Source organism: Papilio polytes, unplaced genomic scaffold (assembly GCF_000836215.1).
Source record: "Papilio polytes unplaced genomic scaffold, Ppol_1.0 DF821289.1, whole genome shotgun sequence".
Classification (NCBI taxonomy): Eukaryota; Metazoa; Arthropoda; class Insecta; order Lepidoptera; family Papilionidae; genus Papilio; species Papilio polytes.
Window position 1 is genome coordinate 2,047,730 of NW_013527915.1, and position 23,840 is coordinate 2,071,569.

General features: G+C 35.7%; 1 protein-coding gene across 1 annotated transcript in view; it reads right to left on the reverse strand.

The window, feature by feature from the left end:
* The window catches only part of LOC106109084 (integrin alpha-PS2-like), a 79,749-nt gene that overhangs the window by 14,542 nt on the left and 41,367 nt on the right, over positions 1-23,840 (reverse strand). The window contains exons 4-15 of the mRNA XM_013290487.1: positions 13,770-13,896; positions 11,722-11,783; positions 6,235-6,283; positions 6,002-6,058; positions 4,475-4,650; positions 4,178-4,384; positions 3,973-4,072; positions 3,422-3,656; positions 2,756-2,922; positions 1,776-1,921; positions 885-1,078; positions 3-155 (exon numbers count right to left, since the gene is read on the reverse strand). Coding sequence (XP_013145941.1) covers positions 3-155; positions 885-1,078; positions 1,776-1,921; positions 2,756-2,922; positions 3,422-3,656; positions 3,973-4,072; positions 4,178-4,384; positions 4,475-4,650; positions 6,002-6,058; positions 6,235-6,283; positions 11,722-11,783; positions 13,770-13,896 — 1,673 coding nt within the window. The remainder of the gene's footprint in view (positions 1-2; positions 156-884; positions 1,079-1,775; positions 1,922-2,755; positions 2,923-3,421; positions 3,657-3,972; positions 4,073-4,177; positions 4,385-4,474; positions 4,651-6,001; positions 6,059-6,234; positions 6,284-11,721; positions 11,784-13,769; positions 13,897-23,840) is intronic.

Consider the following 23,840-nt stretch of genomic DNA (forward strand, 5'->3'; position numbering starts at 1 on the left):
CGGTGTCGTTGTCGAGGCGCTGCATGCGCGTGTAGTTGACGCCGGCGGGCAGCTGCAGGTAGTACGCCGCCTCGTACGCGTCCTCCGCGTAGTTGTAGATCTTCACGTCGATGTTTAAATTCTCTCCCGTGCCCAGCACGAAGTTTGTTTGTTCACTGTCGAATGTAACGTTCTTATCAAATGTAACATCGGTATAAAATATAAAGACGTCTAACAAGAATCTAGTTTGAAATTAAAAAATACAGGGTGTCCGAGAAAGAGTATTTTCAACAAAGGAATCTGAAGTAGTCCATTGTGCGCGTTTCCCAGACACCCTGTATATAAAGGAGGCAGTGTTGACACTATACTTGAAACATTTTTTACATAATCTCACTAACTGTATCTATTGATAGTCTCAAATCCACACGTAATATAATTAATATAATTAATTGTCAATAGAATAATCATACTAATATTATAAATGTGAAAGTTTAGATGGATGGATGGACGGATGAATGGATAGATGGATGTTTGTTAAGACTTTGTAGCCTAAACTGATGGACGGCTCTCAATGAAATTTTGCATACAGATAGAGGATAGTCTAGAAGAACACATAGGCTATTTGGTTTTGTTTTTTTTAATACCACGCGGACGGAATCGCGGGCGAACGTTAGTAATAGATAAATTAAATGTTATTAAAATGGCTACATTTCATTCTGTAACACTGATTTGTTTTTTATAACAAAAGATGGAGCTTATTATGATTTTGTAAAAGTTTTATTACATGTCAATACACCCGAGATGGCACTAAACTTGATCTTTCAGAGAAAGTACGAGTGAAAAAATTTAGCTCACTGTTTCGTCTATATATTTTTATGTCTAGGGTGTAGTTGCAACAATCTTACGTGGAAGCGGCCATGCTGAGGTCGGGCACGCAGACGTTGTCGGGGCCGCAGTTCTTCTGTATGTTGAGGGAGTCTGTGTGCGCGCTGCTCTTGGTGCGGTCCAGCACGGGCGGCACCACCTCGCCCGACGGCTGCGTCACCAGCTCGTAGCTCATCTTCACCTCGATGGGGCTCAGCTTGTCGCGGATCTCCTCCTGGAATAAAGATAGCCATATAATGTTAAAAAATTAATTTCACTAATATTATAAATGCGTAAGTTTAGATGGATGGATGTTAGTTTGTAACATAAACTGCTAAACGGATCTGGATGAAATTGACAGATGTAGAACATACTCTGGAAGAACATAGGCTATATAGGTATCATCTTCCCTGCCTTATCCTACTCCCGTAGGGTCAGCGCGCCGGGTTTTCGTCCTCAAAAGCACTCTATCATCCATCATCTCAGTCACTCCCTTCTTGATCATGTCACCTTTCACGCAATCCATCCATCTCTTTCTATGTCTACCTCTACCGGTGTACCTCCACATTTATAACTAACGTCCGTAAGAACATAGGCTACCTACATTATTTTAATTCCACGCGGACGGAGACGCGGTCAAAAGCTAGTAAATCATAAAGAAACCCTCGCTTACAATTATTTGTAAGCTATTTGGATATATGAATTGCGCGCATCAATATATCTAATATGGCAATTTTATACATTAGGTTGAAAACAGTCGTCGGTTACCAATAAAAATATAAACAGGAGAGAAATTACTCCAATTCACTCTATTCCTTAGTATGTCATACCTAAACCAGTTAACAAGTCAGTACATAGAGATTTTACAGGTTTTTTATTCTTTTTGATACTGCTTTATGGATATGTAAAATATTTTTTGTTAATATACTCACGTCCAGGTAGACCTCCATCTCGCGACACTCCTCCTGTCCCTTGGTGAGCAGGATGTGCGTGGTAAAGGTGGTCTGGCGCGTGTCGAACACGAACATGCGCTTGCTGCTCTTCTGCCGCGAGTCCAGCTCCAGCGTCACCTCGAAATCTGCACACGTCGATATTAAATACACTATTTACAACGATAAATATCTACAAAGCTTAGGGCCTGTCCCACCATTGGCTGATAGAGCTTCAGATGGCTTAAAAATTACATCACTGTCGGATACGGGAACCAAATCCGATATTTCCATCACATTTTTTACATATGGATTGTTATCATACGGTTCACAATTTGGTGGGACAGGCCCTTAGTGTCTCACATTCTCTGTATTTACATTTAGATGTATTTCATTTGAGATGCCTCTTTTCTAGTATCGATAACATCTTGTGATTTGGAAAACAACTAAAAGCACATAAAACTACGAAACAACGATGATACTAACAGCCAATTAAACATTGAAGTGTAGCTAAAGAGTGGTTGGTGGGTTGACATCCTATTTACAACTTATCTAACGGTTCCCTAAGGGAATGAACATTGTAGTAGTAACGTAGACTATGTACTACTGTCTGTACCACTCACCGAAGTAACAGATATATCCTTCCGCTTGGAAAAGAGAATTACCAATTACACACTTTGAGAAAATTTTAAAAATTAAATGCAATGTAAATCTTTCTTAATATGCTGGTGAATATTTAAATAATTGAAAAGTTTTTGTGGTTCCGGAATTAACTTCATAGAACTAGGTTTCGCACACGACTCCATCCGCGTGGAATTAAAAAAAAACAAATACGAGTAGCCTATTTGTTCTTCCAGACTAACCTGTACTTCTATGGCAAAAATTTGCCATAGAAGTTTGCGTTCAGCAGTTTTGGCTATAAACTCTAACAAACATCCGTCTAAACTTTCGCATTTATAATATAAGTAAGATATGTTAATTACTTATTTGCTGGTCGACATTGATCCCGTTGTAAGAGAGGCAGTACATGAGATGTGCGCAGGAGACCTGCGTGCCGTTCGACAGCCGGCAGTTCTTCTCGGTCATGGAGATCAGCTTCGTGGTGCCCGTGAACTTCACAGCTGCCATCACCTTCACCACGGGTCGGGACCTAGGGACAAAAGTTCCAAATAAACCAAGTATTTTATATACAGCTGCCATCACCTTCACTAGTTGTCGAGATCTGGGATTATTCCCAACCGTCACTTCGCTTTGTCCCCACGTAAGAATAAAAAGTTTCATCCGTCTTAAGTTTTAGTCCCACTATCACCAATAATGTGATAGATGAAATAAAAAAAGTTCCAACCGTCCCCTCGTCGCAAAACATGGGACGAATGAAACTTTTTATTCTCATTTGTCTAGACGTGGGGACAGAGCGGGGTGACGGTTGGGAATAATCCGGAATCTGGGGACAAAGGTTATAAAACAAATCAAGTGTTTTATATGCATTTTCGTTTTCACATTAAACTTAATGATTACAACCGTCTCTTATTATGATGATGTTACGCGTCTGCTTCGCTTCTATTCTATTCTAGAAGATTTTTTGTGAACTTTTTCGAGTATTTAAAAATGTTGTAGAGGTCACTAAACGTGGATATCACAGTACTTACTTCAGGAACACAACGCTGTCAGATTTGTAAGCACCAACGGCGAGATCTGTGTAGTGATTGTCATCGAGGTCCACTCCGCCGGAGAGCGAGAAGCCGAAGGTGGTTAGAGAGGGGCTGATCTCCTCGGCGGTGATCGCCTGCGAGTACTTCTCTGCGATACCGTCCTCCCCGCCGTGGTAGATGTACACCACGCCCTTGCCGTTCTCGCCGCCGTACGGCGCGCCCACAGCTATGTCTGCAATAAGGAAAGAATTATAGAGAACTAGCTTGCGACCGCGACTCCGTTCACATGGAATCAAAAAAATCAAAAGTGAGTAGCCTATGTGTTTTCCAGACTATGCCCTACATCTATGCCAAAGTTTATAGAAACCCGTTTACGCTACAAATTCTAACAAACATCTATTCATCCGTCTAAACCTTCGCATTTATGATATTAGTAAGAAGATAATCTTAACTGAATGTAATTTCCGAAGAAATATTAATTTCGTCTTTTCATGTTGAATTTTGAGAGAATGAAAGAGTAGATCAATGTATAACAAAAAGGCACATACCTCCGAATCCATCGTAGTTAATATCTCCAAGCGATGTGATGGCCAATCCAAACCTGCCCCTCGATACTTCTCCAGTACGCGCGTGATTCTTTACAAATAACTGTAAAGAAAATAAAATAGAAAATAATATATCACAGCATAATAAGAAGAACCGAATCGTTTGTAGTTTTATTAGAGATTTTGAAAACAGAAAACGATCTCTTACCCGATCCTTTCCTTGATAGATGACGTAGATTCTCCCGTGCTCGTAGCCACTGGACTTAGGCTTAGTGAACATGGGAGCGCCGACGATGACGTCATCAGTGCCGTCACCATCGATGTCGCCCGTGGCCAGGCAGTAGCCGAAGTAAGCGCCGATTTGTGAACCCGTGATGTTCTTGATGTTCACTAAATCCCACGTGTAGAGTACAACCTAAACAAGAGACACAAAATCCATCACTTTTGTAAATGAGGTTATGTCGTGACGTCACAAAGGCCAAAAAATTTGTCGTAGTCTACTGACCAATCCCTTTAAATCTGCCCCCCTAGGTACACCTACGGCTACTGCTTGCTCGCCCTGTGCCGCGAAATCTCCCACAGTCACAGAGTAGCCCATGTACGAGTCGTCGTAACTAGAGCTGGCCTCTTCTGTAGCGATGAGACTCCTCTTGCCATTGATCATCTGCACTTTGAGTTGACCTGGATAGACAAAGCTATACTTGGAATTTAAAATGTAATTCATATGTTAAATATTTTTTATGTTTCAATAAAGTTATGCAATGATTTTTTTAATACAAGTACGACAAAATAAATAATTTTGTTCATACAATTTTAATATTGTTCTTATACAACATATATATGATTATGATTTTAATTATTTACAAGTATCGAATTTCGGTTATTATCTAAACATTTTTTTTTTCAATAAATCCGTAAAAATTTTAAGATTATAATCTCCTCTTATGGTATTACATTTTACCAAATTCCTTGTTAAAAGCCAATTATGGTTTAAATTCTTTACTAATTAGTCAAAAGCGTGGGCCCCCGTTTATTTGAAGCGTTAATCAAACCAATAAAACCCATCATAAAATACGTAATGGTAATAATGGGTTCAGAATTAGATTTCAGTAAAATGGTGGCGTAAATAAATTTACACATATCGTTCAAAATTATCAAATTCCCTTATAGTTCTGTCGAAAGGAGGAACACAATCAAAAATAGTAAAGCGATAATTTAAATTAATCATTAGCTAAAACCAAACGAAAGTTCAAAGCACTCGTGATGAACTCAAAAAGTCGTTAGCTGTTAATGAACAACGAAAGCATTCTATTTTCGATTTTGTGCCACCCCTCGGATATCCGGCTAAATTAAGACCCTTGTATCTTCATTTTGCTGTTCACCACAAAGCCTTGTTGAAGCGTAGCATTTTTCTGATTATGGTAAAATTAGTTTATCTAACACATTTATATTTCTCCCGGGATCTACGTCCAGAAAACCTTGTTCATTATTTAAACATCGAGTTAGCACAAATCGTATGGACAGGCCATGATTGTGAAGTTCGTGCATTTACACCATGGTCTATATATCTGAATGTTTTATGTATGGGTATGGATAGTCGATATGGGACGGCTTATTTCACGTTAGTCGAAGCTTTGTTCTGGCATAAATTTATGCCAAATGATTGATGATTTGACATGAATGTCAATGGATGGAATTTCAACATTGTTTCTGTGAACTTTGAGCTCAAAGCGACGTTGGCGTGTTAAATTGGAAGACTCATCATTATGGTGGACGTTTTATGTTAAGATTTTTTTTATTTTTAAATACTGATTAGAAGAGAATCCAGACCACTTAATATTAATTAAATTTGATTCATATATCTTATAGACATAAGATCTTTGTTTAGGTGCTCAAAGTCATAGAAATGTTGGTTGAAAATTCTGAAAAATGTATCGGATTTATTTCGAAGGATTAGGCGTATGTAAGCCTGTCGCTATGTTATTTAGGTTAAGAGTTATATGGAGAGGTCGTCGAGGACGTTTCTCTTTACCTTCCTTCGGCATAAAGTAGTCGAACCTTGCGCTAGTGTCTATTGAAATCGTTCTTCCTGTGGATGGTTATTAGCATTTCAATTTTCATTTATCTACACAATATATAACAAAATAAATATAAACAATAACTCTTCAAAAGACGCGAAACCTTATAGTAACTAAAACTGTCTAAAGATTTGGTCAACTGTCTAAAGATTTGGCGTCTTTTAGATGTTTTTAATTGCTAGCTTACCTTGCCAATAAAATGTACCAGGCGCTCCCATAAACAGTCTTTCGCCATCCTGAAAATATCAAATTTAATTATTATATTTTCAATACATTGAAAATAAACATCAGCGTATGTTATTTTTTAAAGATAAATAACCTTTAATACAAAACAACGCATGCATATGACAAGAAATAACTCGTACAGTCTCATTTCTAAGTAGGGTTTGAAAAGAGGTAACACGATAAGGAAGTTTATGACTCTGGGACGAGTCATAGTTTTATGGCGTCAGTTATGGTAATGCTGAGGGCCTGCGCTCTAATTGCAGCCGATTGATAAGTGCCGAGTGACAACCCTATCTATTGGTACAAATTGTTAACGATTCTCTAGAGACTTGGAGACCTTTTTTTTTGTTTTATAAGTTAAACATTATTCATATGTATTTTTAATTATCTATGTTCATGTTTTACTTGCCACAAGTTTTTTTTCAAGTAGTTTGTTTCTTTTTTAAATATTAAACAATGGGTATTTATTTGTTCTTGTTCGCAGTTAATTGTTGACAGTAAGGGTAAGTATCAATAAATAACAATTTTGCTTAGTTGCACTGTTTATTGTTTTTAGCGGATCGTAAACAGGCTGTGGCACTCGAAAACTTCTTTGGCCTAAAGCATAAGTGAACGCGGATACATTTTTTGTTAGATTAATTTTTGAATATTATGTACTTAACATATTACATGGCAAGTGTCTTACGAAAAGAATATTTATCTTGTTAAAATGTACACGTAGGTATCTACAAAAGCATCCGCGTGAAACGCTTTCAGCTTATGAATTAGTTGCAACAATCGTCAGACAGAAAGCAGACATGTCAACAAATCGGTGCGTGTGAACTCCAGAGATAATTCCCGGCTCCGGATGACACTCAAAGACCATAAAAACATCCCTCCCTCCCACACCCCTCAGATACACACAACACGTGTTTCTTTTTTATTGAAGGGACTATTTTTTACAGCTGATTACAGCTGTTAACTCAAGCCCATTTACTTACATGATTAAAATATTTAGGTATTGCGCCACGAACACACTTCTAAAAGGGTTTTTTTGTATTACAAATACAAAGATTGGATAACATTAGTGGTTATCTATTTTTTGATTGACTGTAACTTTCAGTCATCCCTTCAAAATCCCTACAAATGCGGATTTCAAAACACTTAACGTTACATGTTAGATGAAATTCATACAGCCGACTATTGACCGCACTATAAAGATTCTGTGTAAAATTCCTATTAAAAAAAGAAACCATCTAACTCCCATAGCCTTATGGTAATGCCGACTCTCACTGGCTATGAATTAATGTATATGACCCGAAGTCGTATCGCCATATACAGAGCAAAAAAACTCGAATGTGTTCTTGAAATCTGTCGACGAAACGCGATTAGCATTATAAATTGACATTCGCACCTCTTTAACTTATAGAGCTAGAATATTTTTAACTAGCATAGATTAATTACCTACGTGCTGTTGCCCGCGACTTCGTCCGCGTAGTATGAGAAAACATGCAAACTATATAAATTACAAAAAGTTACGTATCCCTCGGGAACCGGACATTTCTCGGGGATGAAGCTTATCCCATGTGTACTCCAGACTTTGTTTTATATCTGTACCAAATTTCAATAAGATATGTTGAACCGTTGCGGAATGATCGAGTAAACAATAAAAAACTAAATTAATGAATCCCACGGGAACCATAACTATTCCCGGGATAAAAAGTAGTCTATGTGTTCTTCCAGACTATGCTCTAAGCCTGTGCCAAATTTCATAGAGATCCGTTCAGCCGTTTAGGCTACAAACACTAACAAACATCCATCTATCCATCCATCCATCCATCTAAACTTTCGCATTTATAATATTAGTAAGAAGTAAGATTTGAATTTGATCGTTGCTGTAAACCAATGTAAAGAACTTTCAATTGAAAAATAATTCTGAAATTTTATTAAGGTGGCCTTTCACGTTTTGGACCTATAGAATGATTTAGTCATCAGTCATGGTTTAAATTACCTTCTAATAAAGATATAGGAGAAAATTTCAACACTTGTATCACCGACGGCCACGATCTCTGTAACCGGCACATTGTCGTAACAATTGCGTTTTCATTGCGACATTATTCCCTTTACGACCATACTCATGTGCAAAGTCACTTCTACGAATAGTCTTTTGAATGAAAATAAGGAAACACGACGAACGTGACATTGCTATATGTTACAAGAGATAAGAAGCTTAACTGTTTTTAGAATTGAATATTTTTAAATATTCAATTAAGATCAGATTCATGCATAAATGATTTAAAATTATTTGCGTTCTCGATCTTAGAGTGCTTTCTCTTTTATTGTATTGTAAACGTGTGAATTTAAAAATATATATAAGATTTCAATTACTTATAAGATTCAAAAATACGATAGTTAACAATGATCAACTTAATAAAATTTCTGATAAAATCAAATGACTTCTGCAGGTGTGGTGCGTGCGCGGCAATAATAGTAAAGAATTAAAGTTCTACGAAATACTGCCAAAGTGATTGAATATTCAATTAACAGATCATAAATTTTAGCCTTCAATGTGTTCTTACATTTGCATACTCCTAACTTTGTTATTAACGTATTGTTCTACAAAAACTATAAACAGCATTGTGCGCCAAACAATATTTCATTTTAATAACACATTTGTAAAAAGTCAAACTTTATAGTTACCTTAACGTAATAATATTTTATCACAATAAATAACACAATGTAAAAGGCTAGTAATTCAATACATAAGCCATCAACAATAAAACAATTACTTGGACAAATCCCTAAATGTCTCTGTTTGAATTTTGCGAGGGCGCTCGCGTCGCTTTCGCCAACGCCATTGTCTGCAAATGGCGGACGTTTACGGTTGCGTTCGGAAACCATGTTTGTAACTCCGCAAAGAATGTTTAAGACTTTGCGATGACAAGGAATTTTATTTTGCATAGCGAAAAGGAACATTGGTTGCAAATAAATAAAAATACACTTTTTACTTTATGTAAACTACAACCATTTATGTCACAAAGAAACCGAACCCAATGGTACGTTTTTGTTTGTTTCTTTTTACAAAATAAACATTTCAACTGTCTTAATTCAAATGTAAATAGATTTAATTTCAATATCAGGGAGGACGAACGGTAAAAGTAGTCAATACACAACGCGTAAATAAAAACCATTAACATAATTTCATACGGTGAATATTAGAATACTGTTTGCCATAGACTATAGGAATGAATAGAAATGATCCCATTGCATACATTTACAGCTATCTCATATAGTTATTTTCCATTTAAACTAAGATTTTATCTATTTATAGAGTGAAATATAGTGTATGGATTCGTTAGAACAAATTTAGTATACAATAAACGTGCAAAGAATACCAGATGTTTTGTGAGATTTTTGTGTATCGTGGTGCGTTATAATTTTTTGCTCTCATCTGATTAGTAAGGTGATCACGTACACTTAATTCAAGGTAGACAAATCCTGTCCAAAACGCCGTGAAATGCTCTATTGTTTTTTTTTATTTTCTAACCATTTGCGTCAATCTGCTCTTAGTTGTTAAAAGAAAAAAGAGTTAGTTTTTTACAAAAAATACGTATACTTAAACAAAAATACCACGATAATTAATGTGGCAATGTTTAGACCTTTGTGTTTATTAGTGACACCTCAGTGTCGGTATATCAGAGTGTGAGATCTTCCAAAGAGCGTGGAGAGGAAGCCGTGTCTTGAATGTAAACGATGACTAATATCATTGGAGTTTGAACTTTAACTAAATTATGACAATTTTTTTTCACTTTAGATCTGTTTAGTACAGACATTAAAATCATTAGGTTTAAGAATAATCGACAACTCGATTAGGAAAAAAAAAGAAATTATAAGTATATAATAAACTCTTGAAAATGAAATTTATGTTACGAAAAAAATGTCGTAAAATATTTTAGTGTAATTCGAGTGCAATAGTCGTATCTAAATTTGCACGTAGCGCAAACTCTACGACAGTACATTTCAGAAAGGACAGCGCGCAAACCAAATAAAGTCAACCATAAAACAGCAATAAGACAATCGACGATATTGACTACTATTTTCGGAATAGACCCCGCAAATCGTTCCGCCTTATTTTTTGCACTTGCCACAATAAAAGTATTCAATAATTCATAAGGCTGCGAGCCGCGGCCGCGCGCAGTCGTATCACGTGCGTGGATGTCGGCTTACTGATAATTCCACACCGCGAAAATAATGCTATTCCCACGCTCGTAAAATCACGATGTTTTACATGGGCACTCTAGGTTTTTTACTTACTTTCTTGTCAAATCTTTTGTGTTTTGTTACCGAGATTGTAAAAGCAAATCCCAAGAGCAATATTTTTTTATAATTCATTAATGCAAATTAAAAAAAAAGATTTTTTTCCGTCAGTGTCAACTCAGTTATCAATAAAAACGTCAAAAGTCCCTCATAACTGCTATTATCGCTTTGCCACGGACATTTTAAAATTTATCTCCTGTCTGTGAGCGAGCTCCAACCACTTTGGGGTCGTATTAATCTTACGGGGCCTTAATTTAATTTTAATTCAGTACAGTACCGTTCAGTGGCTGCGAGTAACGGAAGAGCTTGTATTAACAGAATTACTGCACTTAAATTATGATGGATGTATCTGAGTGATATTTCATTATTCATTTTGTCAATGATTTACTAGATTATCCACAAAGGTATGTTATAAGGAAACAGAAAAAAAATGATTTGAGAACTACCTTTTCATAAAAACAAAGTCTACTCGGAGACCAAAACATGCTTTAGGCACTGACGAGCCTATTCGCATAACAATATTAATTTTACCCGTGTGCTTATTCCATCACTTTTAGCTCTTACTCCAATACATCACTGGACATCGCATTGTATATTGCCTTGTATTTTCTTTGACATATTTAGATTTCCCACAAAATGTTTAAATTACGTCATCTCGATAATTTAATCTAATAAAAGGTTTAAAATAATTTGAGACAAGCTATAGTTCTTTTATACAATTCATTTTGACAGATATTTTAAGAAGTTTGCCAACTATACGCTTCGGGCTCACCGTTTTGGCTAGTCGCTACCAAGAGATCGAGATCTCAGATTCGTTATCTCTTCGCGTTCAGCTATTGATTTATCTTGCCACAGAAAGACGTATGTCGTTTTTTTATCATTTAATCTTAATTGTTGATACCGTTGCGAAATAGTTACATGTTCACATTTAATGTCATACGCACGTAGGAATGACTCATTTTATTATTTACAATTGCATAATATTGCTTTCGAAAACGGTAAAAGAGACACGTGAAGATTATACAAAGGTAAACAAAAATAAAGTTTATTAACTATACACTTAGATAAACTGTTAAATTGTCCGAGTAATTGAGAGTACTATGTAGGTGATGTTATCGTTAAAGACCGTAATGAATGTCATTTAAATACGTACCTTCGACAAAGCAGCGGAGAAACCGGCTTGGCACACGCCTGTCTTGCGCTGCCCGTGGCTCGCTGCAAATATACATTTATTATAAGTATAATGTATTTATAAAAAAAAATACAATTATGAGTTATGAATTCGATTTTGTTGTGACTGTCCACCTACTAAGGGATTCGTATTTCTTAATAATTAGTTTTTTAAAATAAGTCTAGATTTTTCTGTATAAAATGTATTTGTAACTTCGATTTTGGCTATCTCTTCTTCATAAATTAAATAAACACTTAAACTACGCTTATAATAAACTACAAACACATAATTACATTTTATACTAAAACATGCAAGTTTGTTTGAACTTGTAATTGTTTCTATCAAAATTGTTACAAATCACAGATGACGATTAATTTGTAATAAACAAAATATGAACAGAATTAAATCAAATTTTTAGTAAGTAGAAAGGAATTTACATATAGCCATCTCTCTTACTCTATTGAACGGAACTGAGACATCTATATGACAGTTGAGAGTGGACACCCATAAACTAAACACAAATGTGCATACAGAATGTTGTGACAAATGCAGTCAATGCGTCAGACCGTATGAAACATGGTGTTGTGACGTCATACAACGTATAGCTTACGTACTCTACCGTACTTGGTAAGTCCAATGAATAGATTTTACGTACCAATTGAAGTCATAGACAATTTGCACACGTAAATAATTATTTGTGTATTTCTAGTACATAATATATATTGTGAATTTAAGGTAAATTATTTAAATGTTATACAATTAAATTTTTGATTAAATTGTTTATGATATTTATTCGTTTTGTTTTGAATTTGAGTATGAATATGCGTGGAATATATTTAGCAAACTGTAATGACATTTCGTTGATAATAAAAGTAAATAAAAAATATCTAAAAACATAATACACATAAAGCAATGTACGAATACAATTAAAAAAATATAAATCAATTAACAACGAAAATTACAATGTAAAAGTAATATGGTGCTGGAGAGTAACTAGTGTAAGTAGTAAATAATTGATTTAAAAATAAATAATTCAACCAATTTAAGAATTCAGCGCAAAGCAAGAAAGATTAACTCCGCTCAGTACATCTTAATACTTTTTCTAAAAAATCGATTAAATTTTTTTTTACGATCAAACTATACATGTTAAATTAACAAAGGTAACTCCAGCAACATATAATTTGTTACAATGACAGAAATGTGTTCAGCTACACTGTACAAGTGAATTATGCATTGATAATACTCCGTGTACTCACCCTCGTCCTGCGAACGGTGCCCTAAACAGATTACATAATAACTAAATATATATACGTAACAATATAAAAACACTTTAACGTTCGTCTTAATATATTAAACAAAAAAACAAACTGAATATACAACACAAAGTACATTAAAAACATCATGACAAATAACAACACGTAAATACATGTAAGAAATATTTTGAATACTATAACAAATGTGTCAATACACGTGGTAGTAAAAACAACAGTGTCACTACATCCGGCATACATTAAGAAAATATATTATAGGTGTTACATTGAATAACAAAGGAAATTTTTACTTTAAAATTGTCGCCGAATTCAACGGAGACAATAAAATAATTCTATTCATATAAAATTTTACAATTTCTTCTTATGACTTTTTTTAATTGTTAATTATAAAATTGAAAATAATGTATTTCCAGGCACTTTATATTTCAAAGTAAAAATAAAAATATTAAGATCATGAGGGCGTCGTATAATGGCGGCTGTAAAAGCGCGCGAAAATTCCTAGCTCACTTCCGCCGGTAATGGCAGACGAGGCAGGAAAATTGGGTTGACGCGTGTAATCTAATGCGTTGAATTATAAATAACTAAAAAAAATTATAGCATTTTCTATAGAGAAACATATTTTTGGCAGTAACCAAAATACATTTTAATTTACCTTAACAAGGAAAATGAATCAGTATCGTTTGTAGATTTCTCATAAATAAAACTAAGGGTTTCGACCTGGAGTAAGGCAGTAGTTTATATAAATACTATCGTACTTACAATTTCTGCATGGTGAGTATTCCGTGACGTCAACAGCGTCAGGAGTTTTAGCCACGAAGCAAGAGCCGACAGGATTTCGCTGGTTCAGCTTAGCTGACACGAAGGACACATAGCGCGGCGCGCAAGCCTGCAAGCAAAAGAATAACATGAAAACTTGAAAATGTAGCTATAAGTAATCCCTACAAAATTACATAATAATTTCCATGAACAAAGATACGTGAACGCATTACGTCAACATCAAACCCGCTTTCCTGTAAGATTTATAGATACAACATCCTTCATATTCCCGCTCCATTCACCTTACAGTTCGGGGGACGCTTGCGCCGTTTCCATAAATAGCGCTACGTAAATACTACGCGGAATGAACTTGGTAGTCGCTACCCGCTGGTTACTAACCGCTACCCGCTAACCGTGCGCACGCGCAGAGATAATTTACTCTAGAAGTGACGTGATCGTTTTGATGTAACAAGGTATTTTATGGGTCTATCTAAGGAAGTGTAATGTTGGAATTATGATTAACTGTTGAACATAGATCTTCCACAATTAATGCTGGAATGATAAAAAGCATATCTTAAATTCGAATTAAATAAATACAAGTGCATCTGTTCGGCCGTCAAGTTAATAACAGACAAATAAACAACATTCGTGATCGAGGCGTTGTACTAACAACGCCATCTGGCGGACTGCGAGTCATGTTTGTATAATTGTTCATTTCTATATTAACTTACAACCAAATTATCTATACCCTTAGATTCACAAAGATTTGTTTTTTTATAAGAACATAACATATTGTTTAACAATCATCAGTCCTCAGAAACTTTGTGTATTTTTTTATCAGTCCCATGTAAACATAACCCAATAAAGCCCTGTGTTTACATGGCATGCGTTGAACGGTAGTCAAAATCCACAACTAACTGTTTACATTGGTTTTTACAATGTCAACAAGCTAAGTATGCAGTGGGCGGTTACAAATGCCACTTGCATTTCAAGCTAAACTTGTGACCTAATGGTAAGAAGCCGTGGATTACGGTTTACTCAAATACCCATTCCTTGATTCAAATCGAATTGTCTGAACATAGACTCCAGAGATGCTTATTTTTCACCACAGATTAATTCTCAATGTTTAAATCTTTAGTAAGATCCAAAAGCCTATCAACTACTGGTACGCTTACCTTATGGCAATTACATACCTAACTCTAGACGCGGAAATTGTCTTACAAAACACGTTGTAATATTCATATAGGTAAGTCACCTTGTATGACTCACAGTATGAATCAGTTAACACGATCTTTGTGAAATAAGAGGAAATCGTAAAGTTTACTGAGATAATAAAATATATCTTAAAACCATACATTTTGCTTCCTAAGGTTTTATTGTCTAAATACAATACATTGGTGTACGGAATCCATTAAAAATGCATAATACGGGACTACAGTACACATTTATTGTTATGTTCAACATTTTTATATGGCCGACAGAACGTCGACTGTAATATCTTGTAACTAACTTTAGCCCGCGACTCCATCCACGTGGAATTTAAAAATAAACAAAAGAAAGTAGCCTATGTGTTCTTCCAGAGTATGCTCTACATCTATACCAAATTTCATCGAAATCCGTTAACTTGTATATACCTAATTTTAAACAGTTAATATAATCCTAACTAGCGATATTTTAACACTGCACTAAAGATCTAAGTCAGGAATGCGCGCGAATATTCCAACCCTTCTCATGACATTGACAGCTGTCAGCTAGGGACGTGACGTTTATGCCGACAATCTAGTGTTGCATCAATTCTAGAGCACGGTACTAATTTTCTTCTTAACACTTGAGTACCGTCAGAAACAAAATTGACTGCTAAATCAAAGCTTCGTTGCTCAACCATACAAATTGACACGAAGATGACCTACTTCAGTTACTAGAATAGCTTGCACTGGACCGCTGGCCGCAAATGTATCGGAATTAGGCTAACGTAACCAACCTGATTACGTAAATACGGCCCTTTTGTACTTGAAAGCAATAAAAGTCAATTTATATTTATCTGTTTTACAATTTAACGAACGATAGCGTAAAACATCAATATTTACCCATTTGAGGTTAAGATTTATGGAGCGCATTGTTTCCTATTGTTTTTATACATTGCGCTTTAATTACTCATGAATAAACCTAAAAAAGAACATATTATGCCTAACGTAAGATTATTAACATTGTATTAAAGTCAATTCGACAAGACATAACCTAATTTTTCAATTTAAGTTTGCTCTTTCGAACTAGAGAAGACTAATGGCGTTCTTCTTTAGGAAATACGTCTATTTTATTTTAAATGTAGACCGGATATTAACCGTTTCCATTCATATCCGAAGCCATGTTTTCAGTGAAAATATATTACGGTTCCAAATATTTGTTATGTTTGGAATGCAGTTAAATCCGAGCGACAAAAAGATTCAGGAAGTTTGTCGCAACATTTACCAGTTTCACCTACTTGAAGCAACACAATGCTGACTGTCACGCGGTTGTAAATCATACAACAATGCGCGTTTTGTGCACGTTCATGTCTAAATAACGCGCCGGACATCACAGAATATTCTTCGCGTGTTTGTTTCGTCATGTTTACTTTCTTGTTTGTTAGTTTATTATGTCTGTCATAAACGGTATTCATAATATATCCGATGGTATTGTAACATTGTTAGATGGATACGTTTATGACATGGTCGTAGAGTGCTTTGCTAAGGTTAACTATTCCCACGACGGATACCTAACTTGTTTTTGATCTTGTGTTAAAAGGCCATGCCTGCATCATCAAATAAACAATATTACAATAATCATTACATTGATGAGTTCAGACTATTTAAAAAAAATTGTTTTTTCAAATACCATCAGCAATGATATTTTCATCAAATTGTATCAAACGCATACCATTATACAAAGATCGAGTAAAATATACCATGTCGATATCTGACGCTTCTATTGTGTGGCAGTCAATATAAATCGTAGGGCAATATGGGCCGGCGTTACAGCGCATTCCACTTTGCCGGCGCGGCGGTCTGCGCACGCGCAGCTAATCGACTTTGGATGTTGCCACTTTGTTACTGAATTGGTGCGTAACACACAGTAGTATGGTAACTAAAACTTTACTGACTAAATTCACGTATAATTTATTTGAAGCGATTTAAAATTTACAGAGTAACATTTGACCTAGAGGGGCATTGTGATACTACTATATTGTCCAAAACTGTGCGAAACTATTGGCATTGCCCAGCGGTAGGTGGGACTGCTCTCCCTCAATAACACAAAAGATACGAAACAGAGGTACAGTAAAATCACTGTCTTGTAGTCAATTTTATTGACAGATGGCGCTAATGAGCAAATATAATTTAGTTTCAATTTTGCCCACCGCGTCTAATAAGTTGGATATACGAATTACTTTTTTTATTATTTCACCTCCTTTGAGATACCAGTACAGATCATTACAGTTACTCGGTTGCTGTTAATTTTGAGAATCCAACGGCGATCTGTTTAGGGATTATATAAAAAGTGGACAGTACAGTTGGTCTAGTCTAGCTCTGTATATGGCGCTAGTGTCGCTGAATGGGACCAGCGCTATACTCGTATGGCGCGCTGTTAAAAGTAAAACCGCATGTAGAGTATGTGTTACGACAGTTAATTGTATGTAATACTGATGTTAGAGTTTTAGTTGTAACTATATATACTAGTTTTATGTAGTAATCATCAATCGATATACTCAGTAACACAAGTATTTTTCAAACTTTCTGGCAAATAAAGGGTTAAGATAAGACCGAGAGATTACTATCTCCCTTTTCCATAACAAGATTAAAGGTATAAAACTTTATTATAGCCTTAAATTATAACTAAATTATTTAATCTCAAGATAATTTCATAAATTATAAACAATTTACGTCTCGGCATTTACGCTATAACCTTTACGAGTAATGAAATATTAATTGAGATAAGATTACACTGAGAATGCGCAAAACCTTACATTTACAACGTTTAAAAGGAATCATCGTTTCCCGCGCAAAGTTTGAAATGTCACCAGTGTTGCCTTATATGGACAGCAAGAAGATTCGTATTTTGAATTTCGTAGGACAGGAAGAATTCGCGCACGTATGAGGTGGTAACATTTAATTACGCGCCATAATAACGGTCAAAATTAAATGCGCGGCAAAATGTCAAGATAAAGCCCGTGATTACAAAAACATTAACGCGTCTCAAAATATTTGCAAAAGTCAAAATGTTTAGATACATGACGGTTGCTAGGCAACACAGTTTATAATAGAAGAATGAAAGAGAGACTGCTAGCCTCTGTAACCATTGAGTTAAATTGTGTTGCAATTGTGACCCAACTTATTGATATAGATTTGTAGGTTATAAAACGGTGAGCGTAAAGGTAAATTATCGATCTGTTACACTCACGTTTGGTCAAATGGCCCCAATCACCATTTCAGACCCAACAAGTAAATACTGATAGGGACTATCAAAACAATCTTTATGACAAACTAAAAGGTTGATCAGTTGGTCTCCAAATTTGGCAACTGTGGACCAAATACTGGAATGGTTCGTCACTTATTAAGCCATAGTTGAACTAGCATTATTATCGTTAATGCAACGATTGTAGCGATGTTTTTATACACTAGATGCAGCACGTGACTGATAGGTGTAACAAAAATATAGTTATAAAAATATAAGGTGTAATAAAAATATAGTTACACCAGATTGTAATATATTTGGTCTTTTTATGCGTATGTTTAGTCATTCTCGAGTTGCTTGATAACATTAGTCCTCATCCCCTTTCCACCCTTTTCGAATATGGAAGGGATGGGAAGGGAAAGTGGAATTGGATAGAATGTGGTTTTGCTATTTTGGTGAATTCTGGTAGTGATATTTGTCATCTTATTTTACTTATATTATAAATGCGAAAGTTTAGATAGATGGATGGATAGAAGGATGATTATGCGAGTTTGTAGCCTAAACGGCTGAACAGATCTCAGTGAAATTTGGCATAGACGTACGAGATAGTCAGGAAAACCACATAGGCTACTTGCTTTTGTTCTTTTAATTACACCCGGACGGTGTAGCGGACAAAAGCTATACTATATAAAAATCAAAGATCATATCTATACAAAACAAAATAAATGTAAAAGTTAGGGCTGTAAATACATAACATACACTTTTGTTCAAATGAATTTGGTTAGAAGCTAAAGGAAATAAGTTTGTATTACCGTCCTTCACCCACTTCCCAAAGCCAAGAAATCCTGGTATATGCAGTTGTTTCGTAGTAAACCTAGAAAGTTGTATAACTGTGGTATCCCAGTGCCAGTCAGTACTTTTTCCATGCTCCAGTCCGCTACTGGCCCTAATTGTACAGTACACCGTTAAGCGTGAATGGGGCTTTACTGGGAACCTCTATAAATGGGGAAACATCTCGACGCTCCCAGTTTTTTTGGCCGTACACTAACTGTTAGGAGTGGCCTTTCTGTGGCGGACAGTTATATCGCCATGTCACATAAGGACTGATCTCTAAATGGCGGGCCTAATAAAACCTGTTAGGTTTCTTTCAATTTGTTTTGATACTATAATTTATTACTTATAGTGTGATTTTAAGATCATTTTATCAATGAAAGAATAAGAATAATATAAGTTGCAATCAGCAGTTAGAAATTAAATGGAAACAAAGTAAAGGCGCTACTGTACAAGAAATTATCTTTATTCTGCTAAGCAACATCCTTGTCCTACTCCTGTAGGGTCGGCGCAACAGGATTTTGTCCTCCAAATAACTCTATCATACGTCATCTCAGTCATCACTCCCTTCATCATGTCACCTTTCCGAAATCCATCCATCTCTTTCTAGGTCTAATAAGTTTTAATTTTCATTGATATTTTTATCACTAACATATCAATAATATTCTAACCTCAATCATCTATGTTGCAATATTTACGGTACATTTTATATAATTATACTCGAGGCCCAATGAATCATAATTATAATACAAAAGCAAGTGCAAATGCATCTGATGACCGGAGCCAATTAATAATAAATCAAAAGCCGCTGTTATCGTAGGATACGAGCGCGGACCCCGGACCTCAAACCTCAGGCCCCGGGCTTCAACTGAGCCCAGGGGTCATGCTATCGGAATGCGGACCCTCCGCGCCGGACCTCATCATTAAGTTGGCAGTCCTGATTATCTTTTGTTCTTTACTATAAGCACTATATTTATTAAAATAAATCAATTTATTGCATTAGTGTTTTAATAAGAAAATCGATCAGTTTACGCATTACGGACCTAAACCTTAACTACAAATGATAGGACAAAGCTAACATGAAGCTACAAAAAAATCTATTACTCGTATAACAGTCAAAAATGTAAACACCCTAACACATGAGCGACAATTTGCCGTGAGCCACGCCTCTCATTACGTGCGCGTGCGCCAGTGAACAAGGGCGGGCGCGGCACAATGCATTGCTATTTATCACCAATACACATAATTAAATAAGTTACACAACGTTAAATACGATATTAATTTACATCTTACTAATATTATAAGTGCAAAAATTGGGATGGAAGGATGTTTGTTGTTAGAGTTTGTAGCATACACTGTGAACAGAACTCGATGAAATTTGGTATAGATGTAGAGGATAGAACATATAGGCTACTTTTATTTTAATGCCACGCGGACGGATTCGAGGATAAAAGCTAGTTCTCAATAAACTTCATAAGTATTAGAAGTTATATAAACAGTAAAATAACTTATGGTATGGAAATATTTGTTCACTACCATATGGTAGAGCCATCAAGTGCGCTAGCTGTACGGTGGTCAACAAGTACGTACTTGACAAACTCGGTTAGTGGTCAGGTGTTCTTGGGAACTAGGAGACGCAACCACTCTAATTTGCACGCATATAACCTTGGGTATTATATGAATTATTTTTAATTTACACAACCAATAAAAAAACTTACATGGAGATACTTTGTTTGTCAATGTCCATTTTGGTCTCGATAGACAAACCATACTAATATTATAAATGCGAAAGTTTAGATGGATGGATGGAGGGATGTTTGTTAGAGTTTGTAGCCTAAACGACTGAACGGGTTTCAATGAAATTTGGTATAGATGTAGAGGATAGCCTGGAAGAACACATAGGCTATTCACTTTTGTTTTTTCTTTCCACACAAAAGGAGTCGCGAGCGAAAGCTAGTCTTTAATAATATCAAGTATTTGTACTCATCTTATTTGGAACTAGAAACACAGTTTCTTTTACCTTACATAGCTCGATCATAATTATTACTGGCTACCTAATTCATTACCACGCCATACTTAGACCGTAACTCCTTTAAATCACAATATAACACAATGGATAACAAAACTAATAAACCAGCGAGCTATACCAATTTGTATGTGCTCCTCTCGGTTCAAAAGGAAAGCTCTCTCGAGTACCGTAGAGATATCTAAGCGGGCCTAGACTGGCGATGAAATTGCGCGTTGTCATGGCAACGATATACGGCCATACAATCACCACATTTAACCAGGTATTACTTTCGTAGCTCTCAAAATGCGCCTGTAGTGTGCAATGTTGATTCACACCAGAAAAACTTAGAACCAACTGTAAAGATATGAAACTAGGCAGTTGGGCTAATAAATAAGAGTTTATGGCCTATATAAAATCCAACATGTCGACCTCTAACCTCTGAGCCACAGAGCAAATTAAGAGACAAACACAACGTCTATAAAATAATTCTTTCTTTCGCCTTATTCAACGATTAATATTAAATTTATCATTAAAATTATTATGACAATATCAAGCCACTTCCGAGTGCTTTTAATTACGAACATGCATATGCACATAGTTCTGGGCGCCCGAGGCGTGGGGCGCGGGGCTATCAGTTTAACCCGGCGAGGACAATAGGGTATTTATTACGGGCGCGAGGCGCGTCGTCGCCGCATTATTTTATTGCCCTCTTCTAGCCAGCGCCGACGGCCCCCGAACACCTCAAGTCACAAGATAATAGCGTATCAAAATAATATGGTTATATTTGCAACTTTTCTAGCCCGGTAAGTGTATTGGGAAATGTTAGCTCATGGATTCAAAACCGATATTGCGTAAGAGACAAGAGAATTCAGTAAAGACGGATAAGAGAGGAATGTAAGAGTAATCTACCTTGATATTTAAGCAAATTTAGTGTACTGCGGTGTCATTAATTAATGTACTATAAGTGGTTTCTAACTTATAATAATATCGCGTATATCTTGTAACTTGGACTATTCGCGAAGCAAAGGAAATGTGCATCTCATGCGCCATACACCTAACCTATTTGTTGCGACGCCTCTCCGCCGCCTCGCCGCCGCATCGCCGCCTCTATGCAATAATCTTTATGCGCGACTTTTATTACAATATCATTTTCTATTGAATGACACGATCGTCGTGATTTCAATTAATACCTGTTTATTTATATTTTATTACTTTACACATTTAATAAATGTTATTTAAGTTGTTGGTAGCATTTGCATCGTTACTTATAAAAATAAGATTTTATGACAACTGTATTAATCAATTCTCACGAAACTAGGTTATATTATCAGCTTAATATAACATAATTGCGTAAGAATAAAAAATAATTAAATAGAATCCAATAGTAAAAAGGTAGTATTCAAAAGAAAGTCGATTATCGCAAAATATATTGGAGATAAAAGGTATTTGTATATCTCGATCGCGGGCCATTAGACAGGCGAATCGAATGAACAAAACTGTAATGGTAGGATGAAGAATGGCGCCTAATGAAGACGATTACAAAAAACACCTCGTAATAGATTTCTCGGGGATAAGAACCCTGAACCGCGACTGATTCGAGATCATTACGATTAAAATTGAAGAGGAGGTTTAAATGGCCTCGTATTTATTGCATATTCAAGACACTTATGATTAACAAACGATAGAGTTTTTATATAAAATAATTAAAATGCAAACTAAAGTAGATACACTCTACAAACCGTAGATGTAAGATGCCATTGCCTCACAAGACCTTTCTTTGTCGCTTTTCGTTTATAAAATTAAAACTAGTTTGTACGTCTCTACGGCTCTTCCCTGTTTCGGCAATCTTTGCCGAACTGCGGAAGGGAGCAACAGAAGTATGGCAGATATTCGCAAAGAGCGGAGACAATAAGACAGTGCCGTATAAGGTTGGCGACCGCGAGACGACGACGCGACGACGTGTGCGCCGTCATCCAGTCAGCCCGTATCGGGCGCGTCGCAAGAACGAAAGCATTCGCCGCTGACAAATCGCCGGATAATTTGTTACTTCAAAAACAACTATACAGGATGTTCTTAAATTTTGACGCAATTAAATTGCCGCCAAAAAAATATTTCACCAGGTATTATTTTTATGGATTTGACATGTTTTTCCTTACCCTAGGCTCAATTTAAATATACAATTCAACATTTTTCACCAAATCCATTACCTGTTAATACTTGAAAGTAAGGTTTAATACGTAGAATATCTCTCACTAAAGTATTTTTCTATACAAATGCATTAATCTATGTCAATAATTAATTTTCAAAAACGATCACGTCGTGCAGTAGATGTAGCGCCGTTGACATTAGCATTTTCATTGTAACGCGTGTCCCATGCGTGGACAACAGCCGTATAATTCGCATATAAATGGTAGACAGTTAGAGCAAAAGGAAACAATGCTGCGTACTGAGAATCCGAGAGATATCGTCGCATCAATCAACCTAATGCCATATACAGAAACACAAGTTTACAATGAAAGGCAATCGCCAAAGAGTAAACAGTGACCAGACAAACATAACCTTATTTTTAACTGCTTTCTGTACTATTCTGTATGTTATTAGTTACTTTTTGACTTTTAAAGCAACCAACAATAGACTTTTTACTGTAAGAAGTAGACTTAAAATACAATTCGCTTATAGTTTTGTCTAAAATTGCGAGGATTTTAAAAACGAGAGAATTTTGATGCATTTGAGCTTACAAAAAAGCAGAATTTGAAAATTAAAATGCGAATTAATTTATTTTAAAACTTGTAACACTTCTTGCAGTA